This window comes from Bison bison, unplaced genomic scaffold (assembly GCF_000754665.1).
Source record: "Bison bison bison isolate TAMUID 2011002044 unplaced genomic scaffold, Bison_UMD1.0 scf7180017864044, whole genome shotgun sequence".
NCBI lineage: Eukaryota > Metazoa > Chordata > Mammalia > Artiodactyla > Bovidae > Bison > Bison bison.
In genome coordinates, this window is record NW_011494616.1 from 1,258,222 (window position 1) to 1,284,988 (window position 26,767).

The 26,767-nt window shown below is 36.3% G+C and overlaps 1 protein-coding gene across 9 annotated transcripts in view; it reads right to left on the minus strand.

Annotated features, from left to right (window-relative positions):
• The window catches only part of HDAC9 (histone deacetylase 9), a 1,025,726-nt gene that overhangs the window by 467,304 nt on the left and 531,655 nt on the right, over positions 1-26,767 (minus strand). For 7 of the 9 annotated variants that reach the window (XM_010835596.1, XM_010835590.1, XM_010835591.1 and 4 more), the window contains 4 exons: positions 8,518-8,759; positions 4,286-4,436; positions 3,186-3,312; positions 346-467 (listed from right to left, as the gene is read on the minus strand). In XM_010835596.1, the coding sequence (XP_010833898.1) occupies positions 346-467; positions 3,186-3,312; positions 4,286-4,436; positions 8,518-8,759 (642 nt within the window). The remainder of the gene's footprint in view (positions 1-345; positions 468-3,185; positions 3,313-4,285; positions 4,437-8,517; positions 8,760-26,767) is intronic. The other 2 variants (XM_010835593.1, XM_010835598.1) reach the window with 1 other exon arrangement.

Consider the following 26,767-nt stretch of genomic DNA (forward strand, 5'->3'; position numbering starts at 1 on the left):
ACTACAGAGGTCCTCATTAATGGAGATTTACATTTTCTGAGAAATCAAGCTTCTATTTTATTTAATTCTCCTCATCATTGCTAATAAGAAAATAATTTGTCTAAAATCTAAATGTGATTAATCAAAAAACTACTTTGATAATATATCGAATGAATTGATGTATTAACAGAAATAGGAGTGTGCGTGTACGCACACGTACATATTTGCTTCTGCTGAGGGCAGAGGTTGGAGAGTCTAATAGCTATGATTACAAATCCTCTGACATTCCTCTAGACGTATGGCAAAATAAAACTACAAGGAATGCTATGGAAGAGCAAGTGAAGTCTTCTTGTGAAACTGACTTACCAGTTTTTCGAAGGGGGAAATCATCCTTTGCATCTTGTGCTCCAGGTAATGTGTATTTGTAGGATGGAGGTGTTCCACTCAGGGGTGGAGAGCTTTGATCCAATGACGTGTGGTGGGCAGCCCTACAAAAGAAAAAGAGGGCTCACCATTTGTCCTGGAGTTTTTACTGCACACTAGTCAGCAATAATCAGTTGCATGTGCTGCAACACGTATCTCAGCTGTGTTTATGCTCTTCCTTTTTAGTGTGTACAAACCACAGCCTCACGTAACCAAGTTCACTTTAGCAGTATGTTATAGAATGATGCAGGATGCCCAAGAATGCCCACTGTGTGTTTGGTCATGTGGCCACATAGAAAAGTTTGCTTCACTAAAAGACAGAATTTACAAAGAGCTTGAGTTTTGGTATCTGAGATTATTATGTGTGTTTTCTTAAGAGCCATATTAATGGAAAAGTCATCATCTGAATCCTTTTTGGTCAACTATGCAGAACAACCCAGGTAAAAGTAAACATAGAGAAGGACTTCAGTTTTTAAAAATTGCTAGGTAGCCCATGAAAGTACATGGAGAGAGTACTATGCCAAGAGACCCAGGTTTCCTGACTTTGACAGCAGTTCCAAGGTAAAGACTGAAGACACATTCTTCTTTGTATGAAACTGAACTCTCAAAATGTGTTATCTTTCCGGCATTAATACAAGTGAAAGAGATAAAGTTGTGTCACTGGAGAATAGTTCAGGACTGAACATAGACTACTCAGCCAATATAAACATTTATAATCATTATATATGAAGCAAACAATAGATAGGACATAGTATCAACACCATGATGATTCTACCAGTATTATTTCTTTGAATCAACAGTCTCAAGATAACTAGTGTGAGGATATTTCATCTGATCACTATTGACAAAAAAAAGTATTAAGTTCAGATTTCACAAATTAATGACTTATGGCTAGCTATCCAGGAGTTGGATCCTACTGTTCAGTACAAAAAAAAAAAAAAGATTGCTAAGTAACATTGGAGAGCCATATCAAATATACCCAAGGGAACAGCTAAAGAATTTTCAGCTGACAAGTTGTTTGCATGTAGCTGCTTCCCACTTTTAAAAAAAGGAAGTATCTTTTCTTAAAAGAGGCTTTAACTTAGAAGGGATATGAATTAGTTATAAATTATATTTGTAACTTGTTGTATATATGTATATATATATATACAACAAAATTTGTTTTTCAATATTTTTGATGTTGATTGAACATGTGGAAATTTTCTTCAGAGATTGGTTTTTCAAGTCAATCGACGTGCATGATAAAAATTCTGTAAATTATTAAAAATTATTTATATAGCATTCTGGAATCTGCCTTATTTACCTTTTTGTTTTTGGATGCAGAAATGGGAAGATACTTATAAGACAGAATTAGAAAAACAATAACTCTTTAGACAGAACTCCTGGCATGCTTGAAATGTCAAGATAACAGAGTATCAAATAATCAAGCATATACTCCCTTATCCTTATGATGTGAGTAATTAAAAATATGTAAGTATAAAATCCTAAACATATTTTATAAATATGAGAGGTGAAAGCGAAGTCACTCAGTTGTGTCTGACTCTTTGAGATCCCATGCATTGTAGACTACCAGCCTTCTCCATCCATGGGATTTTCCAGGCAAGACTACTAAAGTGGGCTGCCATTTCTTTCTCCAGGGGATCTTTCCAACCCAGGGATCAAACCCTGGTCTCCTGCATTGTAGGCAGACACTTTTACCATCTGAGCCATCGAGGAAGAGATATGAGAGAGATGAAAGTATAATCTATTAGTCTATATTGAAATATGCTTTGCCATCAGTTTTTCTCCTGATTCTTTAAAAATACCACCTCCCTCATACTTTACAGAAAGAACTGTGTGTTGCACTGGACTTGGAGAAATATGGTTGCATAAAAAACTGTAATACCACAGTGTATAATGTATCAATTTATATGTTAAAAACCAATCTACTCTCATTTTTCAGGGTCACCCCACTCCAGTAATCTCGCCTGGAAAATCCCATGGACGCAGGAGCCTGGAAGGCTGCAGTCCATGGGGTCGTGAAGAGTCGGACACGACTGAGCGACTTCCCTTTCAATTTTCACTTTCATGCACTGGAGAAGGAAATGGCAACCCACTCCAGTGTTCTTGCCTGGAGAACCCCAGGGACGGGGGAGCCTGGTGGGCTGCCGTCTATGGGGTCACACAGAGTCGGACACGACTGAAGTGACTTAGCAGCAGTAGCAGGGGTAAACTGATCACTGAAAACATAGATGTATCAGTCAGCTACTTTTCTTGTCTTCCCTTCTCTTCCTTCATATGTCTTCCTTTTTATTATTTTTTTAATTATGTCAAAAATCTTCTGGACTTTTAAAAAATAACTCAGATCTCCATCTTATATCAAGCCAAGTAAAATAAAATCTCAACCAGCCAAATCTTAAGAAATTATTGTAAAGATATCAGATGTACCATCTGAGAATAGAAAAATGCAAAATATGAATTAATTTCTATGCCCCACCTTACATTTATCAGTTATTCATTTGGCAAAGAACATGCATAATACTTTCTAGCCCTCAAGGTGGTACTTGCTAACACTTATTTAAGAGCTAATCTCTGTTACACACTTTACCACATTATTTTACAGGACCTTTCCAGAAATCCTCTTTTTTACGGAGAAATATTCCAAGCATTAGAGAATTCAAGGAACTTGCCCTTGGCCATATAGCTCAGAACTTGGCAGGCCAGGGATCTGTGCCCAGGTCGGCTGAATTGAGAACCTGTGATCTTTACCCCTGGGGATGAAGAAAGCCAAACGCTGAACATACGTGTACCAGAGCTTGGGATGGCGGCTCACGGAATGATTTTTTCCATTAGTTGGAGTGTCTTTTGTTGCTGATTTACTCAACAGGAATTCTTGAAGCTTCTGCTTTACTTCTGTACTTGCCACTGCCCCTGAAACACACACACACAGAAACAGATGGTGATTTGGGGTTCTGTCCTTTCCTGCCTCTGGAATATTACTGGTCACAGCATATGAGTTTTCCTATTAAAAGAAAAAACGAGAGTCTAAACAGGCTTTAGAAAATGACATAGTAATGTTTCATAACTACTGCTTCAACTGCCAATTTTCAAAAGACCTCCGATGATTTAATTGCTTTTACAGAACGGGGATTCCCAGAATTAATAGTAGTTTTTTCCTAGCTTTAAAAAATACTGCTGAGGAACAAAGCACTGTTTTTTAAAAGTCAGGAATCTTGGGGGACGATATAAGTGATTAAACACATTAAAATGAGCTCTTCTGAATTTCCAGTTTTCAAAAACTAACTTTAAAGAAAAAAAACTTTTGAGCATTAAACAAATAAATAATGCTGACAATTTCAGTTCAAGTCATCACATTTTAAACCTTGCTACGACCTGATTTTGAACTGACCTCATGCAGGGGAATTATTTGGATCTGTCTCCCTCTTGTGGATAGTTTTTTTTTTTTTTTTTAAACACAAGTTCTACCTTAAACCTTTCCAAAGTCTGGGTACTTAAAAAGTTAAATGAGACAAGGCTTGACTTATTAAAGAGCAATCACTACTTGAATGGGAAGAAGGTGGAGTAATGTGGAAGTAAGTTTATTATGAAACACAATGGCATAGCCATATTGCTTTAGCATAACGTTATTTTTAAGGTACAAAATAAAAGATATTATCATCTTTGCCAAACAAGGTTAAGTTTACTTCCAAAGATGCCTGTAGACTGAATGCAAACAGCTGACATGTGAATGTCAAAGCTTTACATTTGGGCCCATAATTTATTCTTTTACTTAAACACAGACAATTTTGACAAGTTTAATTCCACTCTTTATCAGGCTCCTTTCTGAATGACAGTCAGCTAAAGATGAGGGAAGAGATCCATCTTTTACCCTGGTGCCTCTTACTTTCTCGTCCTCTATCTTTGCCTCTGAGAGGAGGAAGCTGCTGTTCTCTGCGATGCCTCTCTACTTCCTGTTCTTGCCTCTGCTGCTCCAGTTTCTGCTCCTTTTCTAGCAGTTCTTGCTGCTGTTTTATGGCTAGAAGTTCCTGTTGCAACTTGCGAGAAGAGAAAGACATGAGAGTGTGCAATTTCTTTAGGCTTCATAGTCATCAATGACCAAAATCGAAATGTTATGAGCTTTTGGAACTTACTACTATTTACTTTACATTTTACCCTTTTTTTTTGTATATTATTGAAATCTGAAGACAAGCAACTAATGCCATTAATTGTTTTACTGTCATTAACAAGCAAGTTTTTAGGTAGCTTCATTACCTATGCCGTCCTATCAGAATATTACCAAATTCACTCAGATCTTCAGTTCCTTGAGTGACTTTTCTTTGTGCATCTGTAATATATGATACAGCAAAGAAAGCCAGGAATTTTCCAGAAGTCTGTTTTACCAAGTCCCTCACAACATAAACAACTGAAATCTTAACTTCTTATCCTAAGAAACAGTATGAACATAATCAAACTGAGCAGAATAGTGAGATATGAATTAATTTGGGGAAAATACATCTGAAATAAAATGAAGGCTAAAAGTTTCAAAACCTTACAGAGAAGGTTTTTAATAGATGAATACAATCCCTAAATCCATCACAAGCTATTTTCTCAAAGTAGCAAGTCTAATTAATTAGTTCACTCAGCACACAAAACTCAGTTACAGACTGGTCAAGAAGTAATCACTTCCACAAGAGTACACTTTGATGCACTACTGTTTGGCTGTTTGAGTCTCTTGAATTCACTTCTACATAAGGTACAACATGAATATAAAGCATTCTTAAAATCCATTTGAGTTTTCAATTTTCTCAGACTGTTAAACATACATCAAGGAATAATTGTAAATGTGCCCACTGAGGAATAGCTCAAGATTGAGTTCTACTAGGCTCTGACATTGCTAGATACAAGATCCAGACAATTTACTAAGCTACTCAGAGCATGGATTCCTCAGATATAAGACAGAGAAATAATCTCCCTCATGCATTATGTTCAAAACGCATATGAAATTTAGCTTGCAAGTTTGAACAATATTAATTTTGCTTTGATACTAATAAAGTTAGTATAATTTGCTGTTTATATGAGATAGGTGCCTAAGACTCTGAAATTTACACTGAAAAGTAACAAAAAAAAATTATGTGGAATGGCATAAGAATTATTGTGGAGCAACAGGAAGCCAACTCTGCATGTCAAACATGATAGCTTCTCTTGTCCCAGGACATGGTTAGAAGCATTGCTGGTTTCCTTCCATATTACAATCTCTGGCATTCTGGATGTGCTCTACTAGTCTCTTAATAATTCTCTTTTCTAACAAAAAATTTCATAATTCTGCTTAAACTTTGCCTTAAATGTTAGTTCTATACAGATACTGGGGTTGGTCAAATTGATTTAAGTGCCACCCAAAGCCCAAAAGGAAATGAATATTAATCTCTCTTAGGCATCTAGAAAAGCACAGAATTTAATTTTCACAGCTACTATTCATTGCTGAGGATTGAAGGAATGAGGTTTGAAAAAAAATTCACTCCTCCAATTTCAGATATTCTAGTCCAACACAGAGGCGGAATGAAGTAGCAGCTTTGGAGGCAGACAAGGCAACATTACAAATCTTTACTGGCTATGTTACCCTGGGCAAGTTACAGTATTTCTCTGAGCCTCAGATTACTAGGCGGAAAAATGGGACAACAGCATCTAATTCAACAGATGTTGATTATAAAAGCCAAAGATTCAAAACACTAATATAAATAAGTAAAGCATCATGCTGTCTTTCTTATTAAAAAAAAAAAAAAAACTAAATGAATGTTAAAAGCATCAACTTCTAGCCTTATAATATATAATACAAAACAGTAAAGTTAAAAAGAAATTAAAGCAAAAACACTTTTTAAACTTAAAAGGAAATTTTAAGTGTATCTTTAGTTTCTGAAAAAGCAACTTAATCTAAAAAATCATTCCAAAAACTAAGTTTTCCATTTAGCTATCTCAGAATCATTTTTCTCCCCCCTTATCCAGTATTTTCCAGATGTCAATAAACCTGCTATATACTACTTTGTTTGGGGGCAAAATAAGAATTACCTACTTGCTACTATTAACTTTTGAGTAAAATCAAATTACTTTAAATTTTTAATATTGATCTTTACAACTATAAAAGGCATCAAACATAAATGAAAAGATGCATATGAAGCTGTAACTTGTTAGTACTGTCCAATATTCAGGGCAACATGGCTTGTAAAACACGACAAAATGAACCAGATAGTTATGTAAATCTTAAAGTATGGTGAAGAATATAAATTTTGTACTCATTCATCACTGCCATCTTAAAATGTCTAGAATTATTGAAGAAAGGAATCTAGACATCACTGTTACTATTAATGTCTCAAAGGTCAAACTGAAATAATGTTTGCTGCTGCTAAGTCACTTCAGTCGTGTCCGACTCTGTGTGACACCATAGACGGCAGCCCACCAGGCTCCGCCGTCCCTGGGATTCTCCAGGCAAGAACACTGGAGTGGGTTGCCATTTCCTTCTCCAATGCATGAAAGTGAAAAGTGAAAGTGAAGTCACTCAGTCGTGTCCAATTCTTAGCGACCCCATGGACTGCAGCCTACCAGGCTCCTCTGCTCATGGGATTTTCCAGGCAAGAGTACTGGTGTGGGGTGCCATTGCCTTCTCCGAAATAATGTTTAAGAATCATTAAAAAAAAAAGGTCTATAAACTAAATGAAGGTTTCCTACACTGCAGAATATATAGCCATGATTCCATATGGGACTTAAAATCCTCATTCTTATTTTTAGGGTATCTTACAGATCAATAACGGGAAGAGTTCTTTTAGTAAAGTTCTTTTAGTTAAAGGAAAAAAATATTACAGTTTATATCAGATATCAAAGAGCTTTTTTTGAAAAATAAGATAAAATAGGCCTGCTGGCTAAGGAGTTACGAAACAAGGAACATAGGGAGGAAAAAGCATCTTAACCTTCTCAGACACTATAATAATCAGTATGGTAAAAGTTTATAATACTAACATAGATTAATTATCTATATTAACACCATGTAAATGTGTTTGTACTTGATATTCAAGTGAGTAAAAGATCAAGTGCCTATAATATAATATAATAAAGTATGAAATAATATATTACCTTATTATAATAATATATTAATATAGTTAAGTCATTTTTTGAAGGAGTTGGACATAAAAAACTTTATTATAAATATTTGCTGCTTTATATTACTGTCATAATAAATTCAAAGTAAGTATCTACTAAGTCAGACCAAAATAGCTTTGTTTTAAATAGCTTTGTCAAGAAGTTGAAAGACATTTACAAATAAAACTGAAGTAATACTTATCTCGGATGATACAAGAGACTAAATAGATACAAACACATCTAGAATGATCTTAAAATAGTCAATCACAAAAAACTCTGGGATATGAACATAATTCTCCTAGAATAATTTAATTAAACGACTTGGGTCTCAAATTATCAACTACTCCCAAAATTCTTTCAATAAATTCTTATCTAATCTATTAGACTTAAATAAAAACACTGAAAACATCTGTACCAGTTTCTTACACACATACACATATATATATATAATTCTATCCAGTTTTTCATTATGTTATTATTTTGAATGAATACATTATGAAGTTTTTTCCATAAGGAAGATTAGGGTATATCCAGGACATCTACTTATAGACCAAAGACAAAAATAAAAAAAATAAAAAGTAAAGGCTCTCTCTTCACATAATGTGATTAATTTATCCTCTCTGGTAAATAGTATATGTAGATTCTTTAGACACATAAAATGTAGCTCCTCAGGCTCATGGTTCTTCTTGATGGAGAGTAGATGTGGCAAATGGACAAAATCATGTAGAAGAGAATCTTAAAAAGGGTAAGAAGTTACTATTTCCAGATATTGATGCTATAAACTAACAGATAAAGGAGTTGTAGAAGCTCCTCTCCAAGAAGCAAAGCAGGACTTTTGCCAGGATTCTTTTTACTTACTCTAGGTTTTCACTTGTACAACCCCAGTTTCCTCCCAGCCATGAATCCATATCTTTTCAGAATGAAACATCCCCACTTTGCTCCCTCTTATGCCCATGTTATGGCCAGACTCCCAGAGTCAATAGTCAGAGACAAGGAAACGCTTGCTACCTTGATATGCTCCTGAAGCTGAGCCTGGTGCTGCCGTGTCAAGTTCTCATGCTGCTTCTGAAACTCTGCGATCAAAAGCTGCTTCTGGATCTGCTGCTGTTGCTGGATGAGGAGTAACTCCTGCTGCAGTTGCTTCTCACGGACAACAGGGTCCACCACGGGCATCATCATCCTGAGGTCTGTCCTTAGGTCTAAAGGCGAAATGGGCTCCAGGCCCACAGGAACCTCTGACTTCACATCGACTGGAGAAACCAAAAAAGAGGTGGGGTGGGTGACAGAGGACAGAAGATTAGCACACTGATCTGGAAACAAATTAGAAGTGAAAGACACTATACCCTACTAGATTTCTTTCAATGTACCAATAAATTTAGTTCTGTTTTTTTTACAAGAATAATAAAAAGGTCTTCTGTATATTAGATTTGATAAAATGCTGATTTTCAGCTAGCACTTTGTACTTTGCCATGAAATCTTTCACATTTCCCTTTTTCAAAGAGATGACTCCAAAGATTCACAGGTATAAAAGTTGTTCATTTATAACACTTATTCTACTGGACCACTGGTCAAATTCAAGTTGACTTAAGACAAAAAATGCAACATTATTGAGGAAAAGATGCCATGTGATATTAGAAAACTTCTAACACAAACAAACTTGTACACTTACAAACATTTTTGTTTGTAATCAGAAGATACATTCCTCAAGAAGTAAAGCTTATAAAATAAAGAAGGAAAGCTTATAAAATAGTGTATTTGCAGGGCTACGGAACTTAGCAAAGAAAAGTACAAATCTGCATACTAAAATGTGGGAAATGGTGAGTAGAAAGCAAATACAGACCCAGTGTAGACAGAAGTTACCTAATTTTCAATTAAATAATTGGAATTTTTTTTTAAATTATGGGAACTGGAAAAACATGCTTCTGTAAATGGACCTTGACATACAGGTTGCCAATTTTCAAACTCTGCTTTAAACCTAAATGCCTGTTCCCATAACACATAAAAGGATGTGTTACCTTCTGGGTAACTGTGTTATCCTGAGTGTGTTATTTAATTTCTCTGGGTCTCAGTTTCCTCACATGTAAAATGGAGATAATTACCATTAACAGTAACAACACAAAGTTGTTAAAAGGATTAAATAATATAATTCAAAGACTAACAACATTCAGCATACTTCTCAATAAATGCTTTTTTAAATTATGTAAAAGCGGAATTTACTGTGTATTAGAATAAATCATGAACACTGTGAGAATAAGCAAACAAAAATATTAGGAGTAAATATGAAAATAAAATTGTGTATGATTTCTATTAAATATTAGAAAATAAAAACACTAAAACTTCTAGAAAATATTTAAGGCAAGAAAACAAATATAGCTAAATAAATAAAAAATCCACCTTCACTAAAGTAAAGAAATGCAAATTTTAAATCAAAATAAGGCATCATTTTCTAATTATTAAGTATCATATTCAGCTGGAGAAGGGAATGGCTACTCACTCCAGTATTCTTGCCTGGAGAATTCCATAGACAAGGGAACATATATGTGATTCACATATATGCATATATGTATGTACAACAGGGCAAACATACGACCACACAGACAACTCTATATTGCAAGTGGCACTGCCAATCAGTTTAAAACTACCTAAAAAGTGATATGTGATATCACAATTTGGTGACAGGTAGCAAGAGGAATTAAATATTTCTACCATTTGATTCAGGTTTGCCAACTCTTGGAATACATCTTAAGGAAATAAAATTAACATAGGAAGAAACAGTCCGATGTCATATTGTTAACTAAAGTATTATTATTTTAATTGAAATCATCAACTACAAGGAGATGTCTAGTAAAATATGTCACATCTATTTCATGGAAAATATGTAATCATTAAAAATAATGTTTATGGGAACAGGAAAAATGCTGTTACAACATTAAGTGAAAGAACAATAATAAAAGTGACATATACCCTATGGTAACTCTTCAACTAGAATTTAACTTAGTCAATATACATTTATTGAGAACCTTAAATTCCCAAGTTGATTCTACATGTTTGGGTTTATTAGTAAAACAAAAAGACAAAAAAACTCTAGTCTTCATTGAGCATATATTCTACTGGAGATTTAATGGTATTAATCTCTGAATTTTACTAGCTAAGACTGGTGAGACAGAAAACAAAAGAAAGTTGTATTTTAGGTGGAAATATGAGCAATTTCCCCCTATTTTTTCATATTTTTACAATTGCATCTAATGCTCTGACTCCTACCCTGAGTAACTTAAATTTGCAGATTGCCGGTTGGAAACTATGAAGTTAATATTCCATGTGAATTTAAGAGCTATTTTCAGCAAGTTAAGAAAGGCTAACAGAAATTGTTTGTAGAAATTAAGGCTTCAAACACTAAATGAAATATTAATATCTTGCTTACCATGTGAATTGTGTGTACACAGAGGTTTGTGTGAAGAGGCATGACTGTGCACTGGATGTGGGCAACCTGTTATCAATCTTGGTTGACAACACTGGTGATTTTTCAACATACAGATCAGAAGAGTTTGCAGTAATGGTACTGACATGTCATTTTAATGAAAATGGAAAAATGATTTATTAATAAACCATAGTTTGGTGGACAGTATCTTCTAAAACATGATACTTGCAAAAGAAAAAATATTAACTTTGACAAGTTTGAAACTCAGTGAGAATGAGGGCCTGTAAGATCTTTGGTTACACTGTCCAATGTAGAACTGTCAATTAAGGCTTTGGAGTAACATGAGATTTTGAGTATTAATTTATGGAGGTGGCATTATTCCAATCAAAAGCAATGGCTGTTAATGATATACTTCATTTCTACACCCAAAAGGCCAAAATAAAGCCTCAGTATTTACATGGACATCTCAATAAACATATTTAACCCTATGAACACAAAATGTAAAATTTCAAGAGACCTGGAATCTCTTCTTTCTGGCATTCTTATTATCTGTAAACTATAATCATCAATTCCCCAACCCCCTCAAAAAAGAAAACAAAAAAGATAAGGAGAAAAGAGTCCCAGAACTCTCTGATACAGCTAGTCTAAGACTCAAAGGGTAATTTGACTTCTTAACCTGCTATCCCAACAGAAATGATTGTGTCTAACTGCTTGCCTTTGTTCAGAGACTAATCACTAAATTGTGAAAAATCACCCTCAACTTACAAAAACTGCCCTTGATTATAAATAATTGCCCAAGACTGAGAGAAAGCGGCAGGCAAGATCCCAGTCTTTCATCCAATTTATTCAGCAGCAATCCACATTCCATTTGTCTAGACTAAATATAGCAGCGTTTATACAAGAAATCAATAGTGCTTGCAGAGAGGAGAGCAAAGGCATGAATATTTCATCAAACTCAGAGAGAAATGGCAATCAGCAAACTGATGGTTCTGTGTAGGTCATCTCTGGCCTGCTGGATCAGTTCCTGTTACTTGGACAATAGCTCATCTCTGTCTAATCATAATCATATCATAACCATTCTTTCTATTTTTAACATTAATTGCATTGTGGGTGACAAAGGCTCATCATATTCCAAAAGGGAAGATGGATTTTTCTTACATCTTCGGTGACAGGCTAATAAGCCTCCCCAGGAACAATAATAGTAACACAATACCAGGGCTGAGTTTCAACAAGTTACAGTCACCTACACATCACAAAATGTGAAAGAAAGGTCACTGTTAACAGCTGTTGTATTATCATAATTAGAAATAATCAACTTACAAGGAAAAAATAACAACCAGCTTTATCAATGAGGAAAAGGAATCATCACTGTTCACAGCATTTCTTGTCTGCTGCTGCTGCTGCTAAGTCATTTCAGTCGTGTCCGACTCTATGCGACCCCATAGACGGCAGCCCACCAGGCTTCCCCGTCCCTGGGATTCTCTAGGCAAGAACACTGGAGTGGGTTGCCATTTCCTTCTCTAATGCATGCAAGTGAAAAGTGAAAGTGAAGTCGCTCAGTCATGTCTGACTCTAATGACCCCATGGACTGCAGCCTACCAGGCTCCTCCATCCATGGGGTTTTCCAGGCAAAAGTACTGGAGTGGGGTGCCACTGCACTTCTTGTCTAGGAACATGCAAAGTCCTTACAAATTACTTAGAACAGGTGGCCAGGGATACATAAGTTAGAAGGAAGTTGATGATAACAAATAGTAGTGTTAACATTTGTTGTTGCTCAGTCGTGTCCGACTCTTTGACTGTTAGCATTACTTATAAGTGAGTGTGTCATGGACTGTAGCCTGCCAGGCTCCTCTGTCCAAGGGATTTTCCAGGCAAGAATACTGGAGTGGGTTGCCATTCCCTTCTCCAGGGGATCTTCCTGACCCAGGGATCAAACCCAGGTCTGCTGCATTGCTGGCAGATTCTTTACCAGCTGAGCCACCAGGGAACAAATCCAATTTTCTTTTTTTTTGGCTGTGCCATGGAGCATGTGGGATCTTAGTTTTCTGAGCAGGTATCAAACTCCGTCATCTCCTGCATTGGAAGTACAGTCTTAACCACTGGACTGCCAGGCAAGTCCCATCAAATCCTATTTTCTTAACAGATATAACTTTACTTGGACTCACCCACTATTTGTCTGAGATTTCAAATACACGCCAAGATACACACACACACAAACACACACACACACACATATTATTATTCTAATACCAAATGCCCAGTCGGAACTTTTCCACATCTAAATTAACTAGTCTTATTATCACTTTACAAAGTTCTACTCATTCTTTCCTCAGTGTCTTTCTCAATTATTCTTTGACAATTATTCCTTCTTGTGTTTAGCATTTATCAATCCATGAAATTTTTAGAAATAGTTTTTAGTTTATTAAGAAACATGGACACAGAAAAGCTTCCATTTCAAAATATAAATCCCAGCTCATATATATATGTATGATAACTATATTTATTTAAGCAATACATATTCCTGTTTAGTTGTAATTAAATTTAATAAATACTTTTTTTTAAAATACCAAGACCATTAAAGAGTTCAAAGTACTGAGAAAACTCAGTACCTTGGCATGTTGCTTAAATCTTCACTTTAGATGCTATTACTTATGGCACTGGTAAATAGGAAGAATCTTCTTATGTTCAATAACAGGACTCTCTGGTTGCTTCTTTATCATCTGGCTTACAAACAAGAAGCCATCCATTTTAAGAATGTTTTAAGTGAATAACTTGCAAACCTCACGAATGGAAAAATTCTAAGAATGCAAATTTTGACCATTTACAACTATCACAACAATGGTTGAAGCCTGTTCATGCTGTTCCTCTGAATGAGATTCCGAAGCAGTGTAGTGCAAAGCACAGGCTTTCACAAAAAGAAAATGGCATAGGGACAATCTCCCACCAATTCATATGTGTCAATTTAGTTAAAAGTTGAGACTTGAAAAACTGTGACAAAAATGGAACCATGTTTAACTACATATCTCAGTTAATACTCATAGTTACAGCAGCTATGCTAATATTCAGGACATTCCATTCCACTGCTACCCAGAGACAGTTTATGTGGAAATTAAGTTCTCATACCAAGAAATGGTTGACCAAAACCACTCGCAGGTGGACATATGAACAACAATTGCCAGATCTGGGGAAACAAATGTTGCTTTGATCATCTGTTCAGCTTCTTTTGTTCCTCCTTTGCTGCACAGAAATCTGTGAGAGTTTGGGCCTGCAGACTCCACCCATGGGAAAAGGCTGCTGGCTGTACCATTTTGTTGTTTAAAATCACCCAGTCAAATAAGTGGGCTTCTCAGTAGTTCAGGGTTCAAAAAATAATGTGGAATAGCTCTCTCAGAAATGTGTGATCAGGTTCTTTTCGAAGTATAGCCTATAATAACTGTTTAAGTATATGGAAAACTCTGCAAGAATTTATATGAAATTTCATCAGGAATAGATGTCTTTCACTAATATTTTCCTATTTCTTTTTTGCAGGCTTCGCTAAGGAAGGCTGGTCCCATTAACATATGTCTACATGTATCCTGATGATACCAGGTCATTTATGAAACTGCTCAATACCAAGATGTTCACTGATGCTCGTTTGTCAGAAGTGCCAGAAAGATTGCTATGTGCTCTGTATAGTATGTACTGCCATGCCCTGCCATTTCTGTACTGTCTGGCCAAACCAAAATTAATAAGGAATAACACTGACACCCACTGCCAATTAGGAAGTTATCTGGTTTACTGTGTCTTAAACTCTTTGTATGCACATACACAATTCTATTGATCACTTGGTCAGCTAACTCAAGTATTAAAATACAATTTTCACTGTGAGCCTTCTTGAAATTGGAGAGGTCTTGGAAAATGGATGGAAGAAGGTCTGTAAGTAACATCTACAGTCTTTGTCGTATTTATGCAACTTCACACATAGGATGTCAATCCTACCCCGAAGAATGTTCAACTTTGCTCTTGCACAGCAGTGGGGGATACCTGGCTTTTGTGATTCTAGATTCACTGTCCCTTTCTCATTATTGGTTACCTTGATCACCAAAGACAGATTTTCTGGTAGAATCCATGGGCTTTGGGAAACAAATGGAAGAACTTAAAAGTTTTCCTTCCTTCGACTTCACAAGGCTGATTTAAATTCATTTAAACCACTCTGAACCTTAAAGAAGACTGAGTGCTGAAGAACTGATGCTTTTGAACTGTGGTGTTGGAGAAGACTCTTCAGAGTCCCTTGGACTGTAAGGAGGTCCAACCAGTCCATCCTAAAGGAAATTAACACTGCATATTCATTGGAAGGACTGATGCTGAAGCTGGAGCTCCGATACTTTGGCCACCTGATGCAAAGAACCAACCCATTGGAAAAGACCTTGATGCTGGGAAAAACTGAAGGCAGGAGGAGAAGGGGACAACAGAGGACAAGCTAGTTGGATGGCACCACCGACATGGATGTGTGTGTGAGCAAGCTCCGGGAGACAGCGAAGGAAAGGGAAGCCTGGCATGCTGCAGTCCGTAGGGTCGCAGAGTCAGACATGACTGAGCGACTGAACTACAGCCACAAAACCACCTTGATATTTCTCTTTCTGAAATCCCACTAACCCTTCATAACCCATTTCTTTTAACATTGATTTGGAACCAAAGCAATTGAACTTTGTAATTTTATGAACACTTTTATGCTTTATATCTTGTTGGTTATTTTTGCTGTTGTTGTTCATCCTCTATTGCTCCCTTCTCTTTCGGCCTTCAATTTTTCCCAGCATCAAGGTCTTTTCCAGTGAGTCAGCTCTTCGCATTAGGTGGCCGAAGTATTGGGAGCTTCAGCTTCAACATCAGTCCTTCCAATGAATACCCAGAGTTGATTTCCTTTAGTATCGACTGGTTTGATCTCCTTGAAGTCCAAGTCTCAAAAATCTTCTCCAGCACCACAATTTGAAGGCATCAATTCTTCAGTACTCAACCTTTTTCATGGTCCAACACTCATATCTATACATGACAACTGGAAAATCTATAGCTTTGACTATATGGACCTTTGTTGGCAATGATGTCTCTGCTTTTCAATACACTGTCTAGGTCTGTCATAACTTTCCTTCGAAGGAGCAAGCATCTTTTAATTTCATGGCTGTAGTCACCAACCACAGAGACTTTGGGGCCCAAGAAAAGAAAATTGGCAACTGCTTCCACTTTTCCCCCATCTATTTGCCATTAAATGATAGGACCAAATGCCATGGTCTTAGTTTTTTGAATGTTGAGTTTGAAGCCAGCTTTTTCACCCTCAATGAGAGGCTGTTAGTTCCTCTCCACTTTCTGCCATTAGAGTGGTATCATCTGCATATCTGAGGTTGCTGATATTTCTCGTGGCAATCTTGATTCCAGCTTGTGATTCCATCCTGGCATTTCACATGATGTACTCTGCATAGAAGTTAAATAAGCAAGGTGACAATACACAACCTTATCACACTCCTTTCCCAATTTGAATCAGTCAGTTGTTGTATGTCCGGTTCTAACTATTGTTCTTAACCCGCATACCCGTTCCTCAGGAGACAGGTAAGGTGGTCTGGTACTCCCATCTCTTTAAGAATTTTCCAGTTTGTTTTGATCCACATTGTCAAAGAATACAGTAGATGTTTTTCTGGAACTCCCTTTCTTTCTCCATGATCCAACAAATGTTGGCAATTTAATCTCTGGTTCCTCTGCCTCTTTGAAATCCAGCATGTACATCTGGAATTTCTCAGTTCATGTAGTGCTGAAGCCCAGTTTGAAGGATTTTGAGCATAATCTTGGTAGCATGTGAAATAAGCATAATTGTATGGTAGTTTGTACATTCTTTGGCATTGTCCTTCTTTGGGACTGGAATGAAAACTGACTTTTTCCAGTCCTGTGCCACTGCTGAGTTTTTCAAATTTGCTGACATCTTTTTTTGGAGTTGTTCTTAGAAGGTCTTGTAGGTCTTCATAAAACCAGTCAGCTTCAGCTTCTTCAACATTAGTGGTTGGGGCATAGCATAGGCTTGGATTACTGTGATGTTGAAAGATTTTTCTTGGAAATGAGCTGAGACCATTCTGTCATTTTGAGACTACACCCAAATACTGCATTTCGGATTTTTTTGTTGACTATAAGGGCTGCTCCATTTCTTCTAAGGGATTCTTGCCCACAGTAGTAGATATAATGGTCATCTGAATTAAATTTGCCCATTTTTGTCATTTTAGTTCACTAATTCCTAAGATGTCAATGTTTACTCTTGACATCTCCTACTGGGCCATGTCCAGTTTACCTTGATTAATGGACCTAATATTCCAGGGTTCTATGCAATATTGTTTTTGACAGCATCGGACTTTACTTTCACCACCAGACACATCCATAGCTGAGCATCATTCCTGCTTTGGCCACCCAGCTTCTTCATTCTTCCTGCACTTATCAGTAATTACCCTCCGCTTTTCCGAACTGGACACTTTCCAACCTGGGGGCGCTCATCTTTCAGTGCCATATCTTTTTCTTTTCACACTGTTCATGGATTCTTGTGGCAAGAATGCTGAAGGAGTTTGCCATCCCATCCTCAATGGGATTTTGAGGATTTTGTCAGATTTTCCCACATTTTGTCAGAATTCTTCACTATGATCCATCCGTCCTGGGTGGCCCTGCACAGCATGGCTCATAACTTGACTGAGTTATGCAAGCCCCTTTGCCACAACAAGGTTGTGATCCACAAGGGGTTGGTTATATCATAGCATCAGGCTAACAGAGAGCTGGTCCAAGCCTGATGCCTGTTTCTATCTCATTCCTCTAGTTCTTTGCCTCAGTAATTATATTCCAGCATAAATTCTTAAGTATAATGTAGTTAATACTATCTAAAGAGAGTATCAGACTGTTTAGGGCTGTACGTATCTAAAATAACATTAAAATCACTATTCTTATAGTATTATCAGGTTGACATATGACTTTTCATTTATACCTTTATTCAGTGAATATTTGTAAAGCAATATTAAATGCCAAACAGATTTTAATCAATAAGAGAAGGGGCTGCCTTCCAAGAACTCATGTGCTTATGTACATCAACCCATAAACCAATGTATAAAACATGATGCATTAAATGCAGTGATATTGATGCTCCAGAATCCCACCTGGACCCTCTTCTATTTTCTCTCCAGGACTCTCAATGGAGATATTAATATTTTCTTTTTCAGGGCTTTATTTGCTTTCTGTATAGTGACATTCTCTCTTCAGCCTAACATCTATTCTAAAATTGCCACCGATATATGTATAAGCCACAGTTCAAAAGCATCAACTCTTTGGCGCTCAGCTTTCTTTATAGTCCATCTCTCACATCCATACATGACTACCTGAAAATCCACAGCTTTGACTAGACGGACCTTTGTTGGCAAAATGTCTCTCTGCTTTTTAATATGCTGTCTAGGTTTGTCATAGCTTTTCTCCCAAGGAGTAGGTGTCTTTTAATTTCATGGCTGCAGTCAATCATCTGCAGTGATTTTGGAGCCCCCCAAAATAAATTCAATCACTGTTTCCATTGTTTCCCCATCTATTTGCCATGAAGTGATGGGAATGGATGCCATAATCTTAGTTTTCTGAATGTTGAGTTTTAAGTCAACTTTTTCACTCTCCTCTTTCACTTTCATCAAGAGGCTCTTTAGTTCTTCTTTGCTTTCTGTCATAAGGGTGGCATCATCTGTGTTTCTGAGGTTATTGATATTTCTCCCAGCAATCTTGATTCCAGCTTGTGCTTCATCCAGCCCAGCATTTCACATGATGTACTCTGAATATAAGTTAAATAAGCAGGATGACAATATACAGTCTTGACACACTCCTTTCCTGATTTGGAATCAGTCTTGTGCTCCATGTCCAGTTCTAACTGTTGCTTCTTGACATGCATACAGATTTCTCAGGAGGCAGGTAAGATGGTCTGGTATTCCCATCTCTTGAAGAATTTTCCACAGTTTGTGGTGATCCACACAGTCAAAGGCTTTGGCATAGTCAATAAAGCAGAAGTATTACTCCATTTAGCTGTCTCATGCCGTTTTTTCTCCAGTAACTCGGGTCTCAGTTTGTGCACCCAAAAAACATGAAAGTGATATCTGACTCTTTTCCCTTTAGATTATCCATACACAATCAACATAAATAATTTTTTCTACTCTTAAATATTTTTTTAATTCATCAAGCGCTCTCTATTATCACTGCCTATCTTATGAAAGCAGTCTTCTGTCACTTTCCTGGATAATACCTACCAGTGTAACCCCAATCTTTAATATGATGTCTATGATATGCTTTCCTCCCTTCATTTGAGTCACAACAATATTCTTTCAGTCCTTAAACACATCGTGCTCTCTGATGTCTCAGAGATTTCTCATACAAACGTTAGCTCTTTCTGAATTCCAATCCCACCCCATCCCATTTTTATACACAGATTCTTACTTATCCTTCATATCTTAGCTAAAAATGATTTGATGTAGGATCTCTACCTGCATCTTATTGCATTTTCTCATTAAATTTTGCAACTCACTTCATAACATTTGTTTGACTCCCTTCACCATTATTCTAAGTTCATGAGAAGAGGAACTAAAGTTTCAGTGCCTGGTATAGCATAAAAGCATGGTAATGCCTCAGTGCATACCTGAAATGAATGACGGAATAAACGAATGAGTGACGGTGATGAATCATATGGTGACAAAACTAGAAATCCACATGCACGTACACATATACACGTATCCAGTTAAACTCCTAGAGCAATTCCTTATTAGGTTTTCTTGACTATCTGAATTCTGATAAATACTGACTGCTTAAATTACTGACAAGTGAATGTGTTTCTGGCAAAAGTGATTAAGTATTTGAAAAAATCAACCTCAAAACTTTTTCCACCTAAGGTGTCATTTCACATTTCCCAGACCCCAAAGTATCTCTTAACATTCAGTGTGCTGACAGATTAGGACCACCCAAGTGGGCTAGGGAAGCACTGAGCAAAATAAAACTTACCTGTTCATGCTGTTAGCATCAGTAGGTTATAATCTTGAATTATCTAAACAGTAATGCCTAATTCATGAATGACCATCCCATGTTATGAGAAAATTATACCAGAACTGATAAACTATTGATATGTATAGAATCATTTCTGTCTTGGAAAGAATATTTTTTTCCTGAAAAAAATAAATTAATAAATTTGAACGTGGCTAACATAAAAAATGAGAAAACAAGTAATACAACTTCAGTTTGATGGTAATTTTTCCTGAATTTCACTTTAGTGATAAAAATAAATATTCTTAGCTTATTTTCCAATGGTGATATTTATGATTGCATCATAACTAGTGAATAGAATTAGTAATCAAATTTGAAAAAAAATAATTTTTATAACATGAATTATTTAAATTGATCAGACCAGAAATATAATTCTCCCTCATAGTGATTCTGTTCAAGTTACACATGTCTAGTTTCTTTAAGGTGCACTAATACATGACATAAATGAAAAGAAAATAAATGCAAGAAGTAATCTGAGCTTGGATTTACTATTCTCTTATTTCCCAGGGGTCTGAATAGGAAACAAAAATAACCACAAATGACTAAAATATCAGTAGGCCTTGAAATATCAACATTTAAGCTAAAGAAAGCTAATTTTTTAATCAAAGCCTTACTATTTTGATTTACTTAATTCAAATTCCCTCTCTGCAAATATGCCTTTGAATTAAGCAGTCATAACAAACCATAACACCAACATGAATTGCCAACTCATTTGTAATACCCACTTAGTTCTAAAGTATCAACAGTGTTTGCTAGTTCTTCACTATTTAAGAACCAAGTAAAAGCTTCATTGAGCTTCTTGAAGTATGGAAACAAAATCAAACCAATTTATATGACTTCAAGGTAATAGGAGCTAAGAGCCTAATCCATGTTATTGAGATAAAAGATTGATTAGATATGATGATACCTGTAAATGAGACTTTCAGTAGATGAGAAATCTTAGTATTTTAAAATAGGTAATACAGGTATTGAACTAAAAAGTGCTACTTATTCAGCAATATGGGCTTCCCAGGTGAAGTGGTAACGAACCCTCCTGTCAATGCAGGAGACATAAGAGACATAGGGTCTACCCCTGGGTAGGGAAGATTCCCTGGAGGAGGGCATAGCAACCCACTCCAGTATTATTGCCTGGAAAATCCCATAGACAGAGGAGCCAGGCAGGCTACAGTGCATGGGGTCACAAAGAGTTGAACATGACTGAAGTGACGTGACACGCACGCACGCATTCGTACCACTCACCACCTGGGATGTACAGCGAACTGATTTCTGTAAGAACTACAATGAAGGTGGGGTAAACGGTCTCCTCTGGATTTTCTTCTACAACTTGCATTTTCTTCTAGGTTAGAGACAGTACTAAATTATTATTATTTGCAAATGGCTAACACAACTTCCTTCTCAGTATGAGAGCTTAATACTTGAGGCAGGGCATTACCCTCTAACTCCAGAAGTCAGTTCATCATCTGACATGTAATATAAGCTTAATAAGTAGTAGTGGCATAAATGATTCTCTCAGCAGATACCCCTCTCTAACCCCTCTCAAACACCCTTTTTGAACAAAGTACACTTGTTTATTCAGCAAATAAACTTTTTTCAAAGAATATGTTCCCTCCCGTCTATCAGGAACTATTGTTTGCAGAAGTATGTAACCGTGTTCTGTTCCAAAAGAAAAATAGAGCTTTTATTGGTCCTTGTGTCCTGCCATCAAGAAACAATTTGCCTTTAACCTACAAATAAAAACTCCAATATTTTCTGAAAGTTTAAATGCTTAATATATTTAAGACAGCAGCATATATTAAACAGTGCAGGAAAATGTGACGAGAAAAAGAGCAGAAGTGCCATGCATATTGCTTCTCTCATTTTCCTCTCTGATTTAAATCATGTCTTTTCCTTTCTACTGTCTAATTTTTGATTTTGCATAATGGGACTAGAACTTCAACCCAGGCACTTTCTGCACCCCCAGGCCCCGTCTTCTTCAGATCTCAGTTGTTGCCTAAGTTCTCAGGAAATCTTTATTGCAAATCCAAAGTCTTAAAGTCCCATTAAACCCTTCTAATATAGGATTGTGCTCACTTTTAAAACATGGAAACATTTCTTTAAACAGCGGAACACTTTCTTCAAATAAAAACTTATGAATACTCCTAACGTATAAAACCAGCACTAGTGCAACTGTGAAGGAAGAACCAGCATCCCACCCACTCACCTCCTCCCCAGTCCCTTTCCCTGGGAATTCAGACTCCACGGAGTGCAGTTTGGAAAACACGTTCTAATGGCATTATTTCTGTACTTGCTAAACTCAAATCAGAGCCAAATTACATTAGTTCTTTCTCAAAGAAAAATGCATTACTATTTCATGGTACTATGAGAATTTGGAAAGTATGATTTGGAAATAATAAACTTTCACTTTATACATACAATTTGGGGGTAAAAGTCAATGCTAAAAAATAAAAATTCATCTTATATTGCACAATTTCAACCCTAGCCAGGCAAATGCATTGGTACCTTTGTATATGTTATTGCCACATGGTGGCACCACTTATGCTCATAAGTAGAAATACCCGCTATTCTTTGTCAGGAAGTGCTTTGGATATGAGTTTTTAAATAATTATGCAGGGCTTGAGCATTTTAAAAACACGTGACTTCCCTATGCTGATTCCAAATTTGGTTTTCTAAACTTGGGTAAGAACAAAGATTAGTACCATACTGTTGATTGGTCTGCAGAGTTGTTTTAATTTAAATTATGGAGCCAACATCAATATTACATTTACTGTGTGCCTTCATTGATCTGACTGCTTTGAAAGAAATGTTAATTCATCTATCCTCCTTTACACTATGAGGTTGTGCTATCTGGTAACCTAAGGGTAGATGTAATTATGAACCTCATTTCACAGATGAGGAAAATGTAGGCCACTGAGGAAACTGGCCAAGGTCACAGGGCTACTTGGTGGTACAACAGGAATTAGAACGTACACCATCTAGCTGTGGAGTCTATGGCCTTAGCCACTCCACCATTATTCTTCTTGAGTTATACAAAACAGGTATCCAACTTAATTTCTACACAGTTCATCTTGAAGTGTGCCTTGATGTAAATGAGAATGAAAAGTTTTCTGTTAAAAGAATATAACGTATTTCTTTGAGGTAAAAGGAAAGCACTTGCTTGTAACTGCCAACATATACCACAGAGAGATGTGCTGTGGAACGCGTTTCCACCTATTTTGACACACTGGTGAATTCTTAGGTGTTTCAATGCTCTCTTTAGAAACGATTCTGTATTTAGGAACTTCAAATTCAGTATTTCGTCCTTTTATCTATAGAAATTTGAGTTAAGACAGTTTTTAAAAATTCATCTTACTCTCTAATCTGAAATCTACTAACTTACAGGTAAAGACTGCCTAATAAGGAAGTTATCATGAGTACTTGATTAGCTAAATCCCATTGGATTGGTTCAAGAAGAGAGAGTGAATCATATTAACTGTAAACTGTTAATGAGACTTGAATGTACTATTCATACATTTTTAGATTACTTTTTTAATTGAGGAAGGAAAGTAGTAACAAAAAGGAAGAGGCAGCTGTTTTTTGACAGTATGAGAAAAGATTTGACAGGATAGACTGTGGTGGTTTATTTTTCCTTATTTCAGAGCTTTTCTGGTTCATGATTCCCTGTGAATTATAAAATATGGTCACTAGCCATTAAGGCGCAACTTATTAGGTAAGTCAAAGTGTCTACCACCTCAGAGAAGAGCCTCAAGTTGTCACAATAATCTAATTTTTTAACATATATAAAGAGAAATCAATGTGACAGTATATGTGCCTTAATTAAAGACATTCATAATTTGGCATAAGAAAATGTAATAATTTTTCTCTTCTGTTTAATTAGACTGTCATTAAAATTTCTATTTCTGGTAGAACTCATAGTATCTGTTTATAGAAATAGGCTGTATTCAGAGAACTGTCGGTATTACAGAATACTTCTCAATATTTTAAGCACAGCTTGAGATAATCAGTCTACAATTTAAAGTAGCATAATTTACACAAACAAAAGTATAAGAAATAATTTAAGGCATTAAAAAGGAACAGAACCCTATAAAGCTGGGGTCAGCAAACCCTGGCCTATCGACCAAATCCAGCCTTCCTCCTGTCTTTCTGCTTGCTATTTATTACATATGAATGATTTTCACATTCTTAAATGTTTTTTAAAAAGAAAAAACATTTCATGACATGTGAAAATTACATGAAATTTCAATTTCAGTTTCCACAAAGTTTTATTGGAACACAGTCACTTCCATTCACTTACGTATTGTCTATGGCTATTTTCACACCACAAAGGCAGAGTTGAGTGTGACAGAGGCAGTACAGGATGTGAAGCCTCAAATAATTACTATCTGCCCGGACTGAAAAAGTCTGCCAAACCTTGCGGCAAAGAATCTACATCTATTTTCTGTTTTTTATTCACATACAGTGATCTCTCCCATCAACAATCAAATGCCTAAGCCATCTCTTCTCTCTACTCTACTGGTTTAATGTATAAGGTTAGAAATTACCATAATTTAGTTTATCTAAGTGTCAGTCACTCAGTCATGTCTGGTTTTTGTGACCCCCTGGACTGTAGCCCACAAGGCTCCTCCACCCATGGGATTTTCTAGGCAAGAATATCGGAGTGGGTTGCCATTTCCTTCTCCGGGGGATCTTCCCAACCCAGGGATCAATCCTAGGTATCTTGTATTACGGGCAGATTCTTTACTGTCTGAGCCACAGGGGAAGTGCAGTTTATCTAAAATAAAACATAATTCGGAAGCAGATGATACTGACAAGGAACATTCCATGTAAAAGTAGCTTTAAGTATTTTTATTGGACAAATATATTAGTTTCAGGCTTTGTTGCTTGCTCTTTGCATTAAACAGTAATCTAGAAAACAAAAATATAAATAAGAACAATGGCATTTTAAAGCCAGGAATAGATGCTGAGCACTAGATACAATTTTTGGATGGATTTTAAAATTTAAGACAGCAGCCTTATTATTCCCATTTTACAGGCGAGGATAATGAACACAAGACAGGTGAAAATGAAAATTCTAACTTACTTCAAATCATGGTAAATATTAACTTTGAATGATGCTAAATGAAAGTCATTTTACCATATTCCATATTAAAGATTTAGATGGTTTCTCTTTGTAACTTACCTCTTTCCCATGAGGCAGAGATAAAATATTCTGCATGTTAAAAGGCAAATCTAGAACAAATATTTGCTCAATTGAAATTACTTTTAATAAACTAAGAAAAGGACACAGACTGCTTCCGTCTGTGTAGCAGCTGATATGTGACTCCTCATATCACACACACACACACACACGGCCAGTACATCTTACAGAAATCAACATGTGAACATTTGAATGAGTTTAGGAAAGGAGTGTTTAGAAATGATAGGATATTGTGTTTATTTGACATTAAAATTTTTGTTAATAATGTGTGGGTTGATTTAGCTTGTATTGAATATTTTAAAACCTTGAGGTTTTAAAGAAACATCACATGTACCTCAAAGCTATGATAATACTACTACAAGGTTGGTTATTATATCCTAGTGATAGATCTTTAGCCAAACCACTAAAGAAATTTGGTGCCTCAAATAAAATAGACCCAGTAGTTAGGCATTGTAAGAAAAAAATAACTTATGGAAAAAGTTACCCAAATGTCCTTCCAGATATTAATGTAATTTTAAATTAATCTAACACAAAATTATAGGAAATACACTGCTAATCATAGAGTTTTGCAAAGCCATTCTAAATCCAATGGTTTCAATTTTATTTTCCACAGGATTTATAATATAACTTAGATCAAATGAGCTGAGATTCAGCAGCTTGACAACTCATTTATTATACAAAATTTTAAGCTCTACTTTTTTTTTTTTTAGATTCTGTAAGTCAATGATTTGGTATCTGTAATCCTTCAAATTAAAAACAAAACCAAATATTACCTTGGTTAAACAAAAAGAAACAAGAGAACAACAACAACAAAAAAAAAACAGATGAAAATTTTCTTTATCCTAAGAGAAAAGCACTTTTATAGCAGTTATTCAGGTTTCCTCTACCTGCTGGGAAAGAGGGAGAGAAAAGGAGACAGACCCTCCTGTGAGGCGTTAGGTCAGTGAGGAAATTCAACCTGCCATGTTAAGTACACCTCTCTTAAGATTTCTGTAGCCCATTCAGTTGGGTTTACTCCTCTCAAGGTAAATTTGGAAGGATGCAAGATTTAGTCAAGCCAAGGTTTAGAAATTTCTAGGCATGTCTGGAAAACAGGTGGGGCTGGCACAACAGGTGTCCATTTGCATAAATGACTAAGGTACCTCCTGAGAAAATCTCATTTTCAGCAAAGAGAAAGCCAGGCCTGACACACTTGACCTGATAATCCAGTCTCGGGCCTGAAGGATTCTGATTCTCAACACAAGGTGCGTCCCTCCGCCGTCCACTCTCACCTCCAAGTCGCAGGGTACACACCTAGTTCCCTCCTTCTATGCTGCTCTGATACTGCTTTCACCAAACTCATCAGGAACATCAAATTGATAAAACCAAGTCTTGGTCTTACTTGATGCTCACAATCATGGGACACAGTTGTTGCAGAGAATAAATAAATGAATCAATCTATCAGTCCATCTTCTTTCAATCACTGGCTAATACACAAGATCTTGCCAAAGGAGAGAAGTAGAACATGGCAGAAAGAACACTGAGTGCCTGGTTCAAATCTTCACTCCACTTCCATGGGCCTTGGGTTCCTCGTGTATGAGACCTAAGTA